The sequence below is a fragment of the Nicotiana sylvestris genome, chromosome 9 (assembly GCF_000393655.2).
Source record: "Nicotiana sylvestris chromosome 9, ASM39365v2, whole genome shotgun sequence".
In the NCBI taxonomy this organism is placed as follows: domain Eukaryota; kingdom Viridiplantae; phylum Streptophyta; class Magnoliopsida; order Solanales; family Solanaceae; genus Nicotiana; species Nicotiana sylvestris.
The window spans coordinates 102,468,832-102,477,081 of NC_091065.1; the positions used below are offsets into that span (position 1 = coordinate 102,468,832).

At 35.8% G+C, this 8,250-nt stretch overlaps 1 protein-coding gene across 1 annotated transcript; it reads right to left on the minus strand.

The window, feature by feature from the left end:
- Positions 1-606: 606 nt before the first annotated feature.
- On the minus strand, positions 607-7,284 carry LOC104210063 (probable beta-D-xylosidase 2). The gene is made up of 5 exons (XM_009758863.2): positions 6,725-7,284; positions 4,292-4,573; positions 2,417-3,035; positions 1,934-2,347; positions 607-1,412 (listed from the first exon to the last, which is right to left on the minus strand). Exons 1-5 carry the CDS (start codon positions 7,127-7,129, stop codon positions 820-822), a joined length of 2,313 nt encoding a protein of 770 aa, XP_009757165.1. The 5' UTR covers positions 7,130-7,284; the 3' UTR covers positions 607-819.
- Between the last annotated feature and the right edge of the window lie 966 nt (positions 7,285-8,250).

The following is an 8,250-nucleotide window of genomic DNA, read 5'->3' on the forward strand; positions in this document are numbered from 1 at the left end:
TCTAAAGAATTTGCCAAGATCAGTGTGGATTCTTCTGATGGTCACAGCTGTGAACCGGATTACTTAGTTTCCATTCACCTAATGGTCACAGGCTTTTGTACAATAAATTTTGAATTCTTGAAAACAAAATCTGTCATAAAATTTCAAGAAAAGAGCAGTTTTCTAATGCATAAACTGGACGATAGAAGAAAGAAAGATGGTTGGCAAGGAAAAAACCGGGTAAATAGTTTGGGCCCCATGAGTAGGAGTAGTAAATAATTTGGGTCTGGGCATTAAAGAGTAAATAGTTTAGGATTAATGGGTATAAAGTGAAATTTTCTCTATATTTTTGACAAGGTTATGGGGGTCCGAGTCGATCTGGCCCACGGGTCAAATATCGGTCCATTTCGTTCCAGGCCTGGGATCCAAGAGGGACAGGCCCGGTGACTTATTTACAAGGCCCACACCTCTATAGCTGGCACCTGAACCGATTAAGTTCATTCTTATCATGCCAGGCGGGTACACTTGAAGGGCTAACCCGACCCGTTTTCAAGCCAGGTGGGTTCTAACATCTTCAGTTGCATAAAAAAAAAAAATTAGAAGGTGGGAGCAAAATAGAAGTGGAAAAGTAGAAATGTTGGAATAAGTATTGGAAACCCATTTGTTTCAATTGAAATTTAGTACAATTTTCCAAAGAGTGATATTATCCTCTTTCTTCTTCTCTAAAATAAAATCTAATCTGTGCTTATCCCCTTGTTGAATAAGAATACAATAGGGAAAAATAATCTCCTTTAAACGCAAAGACATCTTTACGTGGAGATTGTACAATATAAAAAACAATCAAGATTTAATAACCCCAAGAACTGATGCTTGAAGTGACAAGGTATGCTTAGCATCACCAATATGAAGACTGTGTTCACCTATTGGAATTCTTCGAACACCAGCCCTATCTACCACGCTTAAATACTTGCAAACATGAATATTTATCGTCACTCGTTGCAGCGAACCCGCCGGGACATACACTTTTTGAAACGCGACCAATTGTTTATGTGGCACCCAAAGTCCAACTGGCGGCTTTGAAAATACGAGCAATGTTTGTGTACCGTCCTTTGATCCTACGTTCTTCACGTCGATATGAACTTGAATTGATAATTTACTGCATTTTGCATGTGTTACTCTGATTGCTTTGCTTGTTGTGTTGGAAGCATGGCGACCAAATATTGGAATGGCTAACATGTTTGGAACTTCAGCAATTGTGTTTATGAATTTAGTGTAGCTTAATCCATGCCCAAATGGGTATACTAATGGACCTTTGTAGAAACGGTATGTTCTTCCAGGGTAACCTTTGGCTAAGTTTGCACGCATGTCCATTGTTGTCATTGGTAAATTGTTTAGGTACTCCTGTGGGTACCATGTCATTGGCAGCTTCCCACCTGAAAACATTTTTTACTCGATGATGAATTACACTTATATGATAATATATAGTATGTTTACTCTATCGGTGTATTTTAACATGTTGTAACTGGTGGTCGATTTGTATGTAAATAGATCAAGAGAGTTAAAAAATTATTGAATTTTGACATACTTTTTAAAGGTAATAGGTACATGGTAAGAATATAAACACAAATTCATTAAGTTTAAATTCTAAATTTACCTCTTGTTATCCGCAGATTTCCTATCATTTTTCAGGTCGCAAAATCAAATGTTTGTGGACGATTACTTATAATTATCTTTTAGGTAATCTAATAGCGTAAAATCTTCTATAAAATCAATTTATAAAAGTTAAGCTCTATATGAATTCTCTGTATCCTATTTCGCTTTACTCACTACAATAAATGAGTTGACTCCATTTAAAAACTTTGAGTTTGAATCAATGAGGTGAACCATAAGAAAACAGAATGGGCCCAAAAGAAGAAATGGAAATCCATTTTTGTGGATCTTGTAGCGAGTTTACCTGGATTATGGGCTCCAAAAAGGACATCAGCAATAGCAGCACCACCGGCTTGTCCAGGATAACCAACCCAAACAATACCACCAATTCGTGGATCCTTCTCTGCAAATGTAACATCAACTGGGCCCCCAGACATAAGGACCAATATAACAGGACCTCTTGAGGCCTTGGATACTTGGGAGATGAGATCTTGTTGGAACCCAGGCAAAAGGAGCCCAGTTCTGTCTCTGAATTCAGCCTCAATAGATTGGTCCAGGCCCATTACTAGCACAGTTGCGTCCGCTTGACGTGCAGCATCTACAGCTCTAGGAAATAGTCTATCATCAGAGCAAGCTACATCACCACAACCTTCTTGGTGAATGGTCTTTGCATACTTGGCTATTCCTTGTAATGGGCTTGTGTATCCACATGCAACACCTACATTTTTAAAAAGCTCAATTAGTCTTCTATCTTTCCACATAATTAACACTCTCTCATGAAGTTTACCTGCGTAATTTCCAATCATTGTGACGGTAACATCCGAATTAGGTCCAATGACAGCAACAGTGCGATGGCGTGGAGGAGAAAGAGGAAGAACAGGCCCATGATTCTTAAGAAGAACAATGCCCTGTCTAGCAGCTTCAAGCGCGAGTTCTTGATGGGCCGGGCTGCAAACATCTCTCGGGCCAAGGTGACCATAAGGTTGGGCTGATGGTTCTCCATCAAACATACCAAGCCTCATCTGGACAGCAACTGTATTAGCTAAATTGGTATCTATAGAAGCCTCTTTAAGGATACCACTTTGCACTGCAGTCTCAGTATGTTGGGCCAGAAAAGGCCCACAGTCCAAATCAAGGCCTGCTTTGATAGCATCAGCAGCAGCTTCCTCAGGTGTTGATGTATAGTGTTGATTTTCGTAGAAAACTCCGACGGAGTCACAGTCGGAGACAATGTAGCCGTTAAGACCCCAACCGCCGCGTATGGTTTTGCGAAGAAGTTCTGGATCAGCACAAGTTGGTATGCCATTGACTTGATTGTAAGAGCACATAACACTAGCCACCTTACCTTCTCTAACACAACTTCTAAATGGTACGTCGAATGTATCTTCCATGTCTTGCTTGCTAACCTGTGTACATTGTCTTTATTGTTAAAATAAAAGGTTTCATAATATTGTAATGTTTCATCCAAATGATGTTTTGCTTTCTGTAACCTGTGGACACTGCCATGAATTGTTCAAAAAATAAAAGGAGAAGAGAAGTAATGGTTTCTTAATTTTTTAAAGTTTCAAATAAATTACCCATATGATATTGAACGAGGCATCCTAGATAACTTGTATAGTTTAGCAGTTTGTGAAAGGAGAGCCCAATTCCCAAATTAGAGGTGATCAACATGTTTAAAATTTAAAGATTATTGGTGGACCTCTTGATACATGTATAATCTTTAAATTAAGTGCATAAATAGAGTCTATATATTTCCATGGCAATGGTGCACGTACCCCACTTATGTATATGCTGGATTCGGTGTTAGTGGGGACAGTAGCAAGGATCACAATCCAAATCGTAATGTTACATAAGTAACAGCCACCTGTCAGCTATTGCCTCATTGGTTTCACATTCCATGTTAATGATTGAAATATAGCATGACCTAAGTTTGAGGCTTGTGTTAGATACGTGGTATCCCGATTCAAACTATATACTATAAAGTACGAACATTCATATGTCTCAATTTATGACTAGATATAAAATATAACAAAGAAATAAAGACTATTAAAATTCAAAAGCCATAAATTTATATCGATGTAAGTCATCTCATTAAAGTTAGAAGTTAAATGAAAACTTTAAAATTAAATTATTTTTAATTTAAAATTCGGGGTTTTTGGGGACAGAGTACAACAACAACAAGAACAATCACAACCCGGTGTAATCCAACAGGTGAGGTCTGGGGAGGGTAGGATATACGCAGTCTTACCCTTACCTTGGAAGGGCAGAGAGACTGTTTCCGATAGAAACTCGGTTAAAGAAATGATGGAAGAAGCACTTATAGCAAATAATATCAATATAAGGTATTTAGAAAATAAAACCCAAGCAAGTTTTTATAAATATATAAATTAGGATCCAGGGAGTAATAAAAAGTTTTTATAAATACATATTACTAATATTCGATTTATATCCATGATCCTAATATTATGTATATGCGCGGCGCCTCACTTTGCAAGAAAAATCCCAAAAAAAGCATGTCCGGAAATACAAAAAGTGATGGTGCCTAGAAATGCTGAGAGGTCAGACAGAAGAAAAGGGTGGGAATTTCACGAGATGTACATAAAATTACTACATTTCCAGAAGAGGAAAAAGATTGATGAATAGTAGTGACGTATGGAATTACCTTAGCATTAAAGTGGAATCTATCGACCCCACTCCAGTTATCGAGATCGTAAGCCGTGTAGTGCTTGCAACATGCCGCTACTTTCAGCCGGTCACCTTCCTCGTTTCCCTGTAACCCTCTCACATAACGCTCGGCGTATATACCGGCTACCACTGGATCCTCACCGGGTGTCTCCTGTCCCCGGCCCCACCTTGGGTCTCTAAATATGTTCACATTTGGGCTCCAATATGTCAGTCCTCCCATCTCTCCGTTGTACATTGCTCTTGCTTCATCTGATACTACCTGCAAAAACATCACATATGAATTTAACAAGGTTTAGGAATATGCACCAATAATGTATGAATTTTTTGTCAATGGTAACATTTTCATTTACAATAACAAGAGTAATTATTTGCGGAGGTGGAACCAAGATTACAATTTGATGGGTTTTGAATTGTAGAACATCGGCTTTAAATACTAATGATTGGATTATAAATTTAATATTTGTAGATATTTAATAAAAAATTTAATATAAATATACTCCGCCCTCAAATTACTTGTCGTGTTTCTCTCTTACACGCATTTAAGAAATATTAATTAAGACGAAGGTAGGATTATTTTACCTTTATTTATGTCTAAAAATATAATTTCTCTTTATTGAATATTAATTTTATTTATTTGCTATCTCCATCTTCAAGAACAATTATTATTAAGGGTATAATTTATTTTGTCTTGAATTTCTAAATGATAAATAATTTGAGAAACTATTTTTAGAAAACACGGCATATAATTTGAGACAGATGGAGTACTATTTAAACAAAAGCTGTTGTATTCGGCCGAACTCATAGCTCGATTTCTGCCTCCGCCTCTGATTAGTAGCAAGTCTAAACTGAATAATTTGAGAGGTAGAGTTATAATTTGCTATACCAATTTATATTGTATGGGTACTGTAAATGTTATTTTCTTTGTTCCATTTTGTCGGATATTATTTACTTATTAGTCAATTTAACAAAATAAAATAAAATACGGAGTACGTTTTTATATTTTCCATCTAAACTATGAAACCCCACTCCAACCCAATCTTATATTTAATCCTTATTGATAAGGGGATGTGACCTTATATTGAATACCATGCCTGTTCAATTCTGGCAAAGTTGCAACTTGGCTGATTCCCTTTACATATAGTCACTGTGGAGTAAGTTATGGCCTATGGGACCCAAAGTGTCGCATCGACCCATCCACAAACTTGCCAACTTTTTCTCAAGCAGCCAATCCTCTGATTGGTTGTAAGTTACAACTAGCACAGAAGAAAGAAAACCTCAATTGCACATTTTTTTCCCCTACTTCTCAATTACCCCACTCCTCTTTCGAAATAAACTCACGGCTACCTTAGCTTTTACTTCACATTTGCAAATGACATTACCTATTTAGCTTTTGTCCTAACAGAGTAGTACTATATCTTATGAAAATTAGACTATATTTCTTTATATTAGTGAAACCAAAGGAGATGGAGTAGTATAAAACTAACGAGCTAGTTACATCCGTGATGGATCAAATCACGAGCAGTCAAATTCTAGTTCTTAGTTCGGTTCTAATTTTCTTTCTTTCGTACTTAAAAAGTATAATAGTCAATGGATGGATAAGATAAACAAACAAGAAGTCGCCCTCTTCTTTTGGAAAAAAAAAAAAAACGTTCATCAAATATAAACTTAATTGATGCCAAAGCTCTAGTTTGAAACATCAAATTGTGTTAGGATGTCACACGTTAATTTGAGAGAAAAGCTAGGCTGTAGTCCCTTTGTATGATCTTGAATGTTTAAAGCATAAGATGGAAGTCCAATATTAAAAAAAAACCACGATATTGATGGGTTCGATTATGTTATATTAAGAAAATGAATCTTTCGCATTAGGCCTACCTTAAGGTTAAAAACTACGTGAAAATTGTCAAAAATCTTGTAAGAAGACAACAACACATTTCTTTAACCAATAAAAATAATAAAATTAATTCTGACAAAATGCGCGTATGTGTACTATCCTGTTGAAAGTATACTTTAACCATTTGCAATAGGCTGTAGACTCTTTCTATATCAACGCATACCTATTCTTGACAGTAACTTTTCCTTAACTAACAAATAATTTGATATTATAATAATCTCTATATATTTAGTGTCAAGATATGTTAAAATATACCCACCGCCAACAATAAGCAATTCCACGCAGTATGCTTAGATAATAATACATATAACTATTATAAATTGGAAGTGTAGTTTAATTGTAATAGCAGATTAGTTATTATATTTACCACATCACCAATTAATGATTATTACGTAATTACTTTATAAGTGAATATCAGAGTAGCATTACAACAACGATAACAACTATTGCTCATCAAATGAGTTAGGGTCAACTATATGAAGCATAAAAAGAGTACCATTATACCACCCTAATACTTACCCGTCCAATTTCTTCCCACAAGGAAGCATTGAAAGAAGCAGCAGTACTAATGACTTGAGGGAAGCTGGTGGCTCCTGGAAAATCACCACCAAACTTAGTCCCTGGTCCTACATTTGACACTCCATGTAGTGCCTCCGACCACCACTCATAGCCTTTGATTCCCAGCCTCGACACAGCTGCAGCAGTATTCCCCAATAATTTCACCTTCTCTTGCAATGTTAACCTCCCAATGAGGTCCCTTACTCTATCACCAATGGCCAAATTTGTTTGACAAAAGGGGAAGTTTTTGGTAGCCCTATCTCTTGGGTCACAGGCAAATGGGGGACGAGCTTGAACAGATATTGCAATTAGAAAGAAGCAAAAAATGAACAGAGTAGAGGTGGGGTTGCTGAGGCCTCCACTCATTTTTGTGTTTGTGGAAAGAGAGAATATTTGTCCCTTGCAATGGTGTGAGAGCTTTGGATGTAAAAGAGTGAGAATATATAGAACTGAAACAGAGTTTTGATTTGTTCAGTATGGCTATTGGCTGGCTAGTGGTTATGGAATTAATGATGCATGAGATGATGGGCAATTCATCTTTTTAACAACTGATGGTTGATGGGGTTATACACATTATTTTCGACTTATATTATATATTTATAAAATATAAAATGCTTTTAAAAAAGAATTCTTGTTACATTTGCATTAATTGTTATAAAAAAATAACAGAGCAACATTACTTTTTAAATTCATGGATTCGTATGCCGTACATATAGCGCTTTGTTCATGACCGTCAGATCACCATGATGCTTGTTTCACTGTTTAAAGGAAGCTTATACATATATAGGATAAGGTTTTATACTTCTTTTTCATCTTTTAAGGTGAAAATGCAAGCAGACCAGTTGATGTTGACTAGGAGTACTCCTCCGGTCTAAAATAAGTAATTTTTTGGTATTTTTTTATGGTCCAAGATAAGTGATTTTTTCAGATTTTAAGAATGAATTAATTATTTTTTTCCTACATTGCCCTTGGGGTAAATAGTGTTGGAGTATGTGATTGGAGTATTTATGTGAAGAGATAGTAAAGGTTTATATGGTTAATTTTATTGTTAATTAATGTTAAAAGGTGAATTTCTTAATCTGTATGAAAACAGCTAAAAACTCACTTATTTTGGACCAAAGGGAGTATTATTTAACCGAATTACTTTTGATATAGCGGCACTCAACTTCCTATCTTGGACGTGTCGGAGAATACTTCCCAATTTTAAACTATAGCACACACACATATTAAAGGTCCCCTGAATTTTTTTAGAGGATCTAAATCTTTTACATACTATTTGAATAAAAAGTTTAAGACTCTTTTGCCAACTTCAATTATCAATAATAAAGAAGGTAAATCTTAGCCAAGTATAATTAACTTCAGATCTAAATGTATACAACGGAAAATAATGAAAGGTAGGAACCTCTCAGATTTATCGATGTCATAATCTTATATTACATGCGAGAAAAATGGGTTTACATTCGGAGCAAAAAAAGAATTGTAAGTGA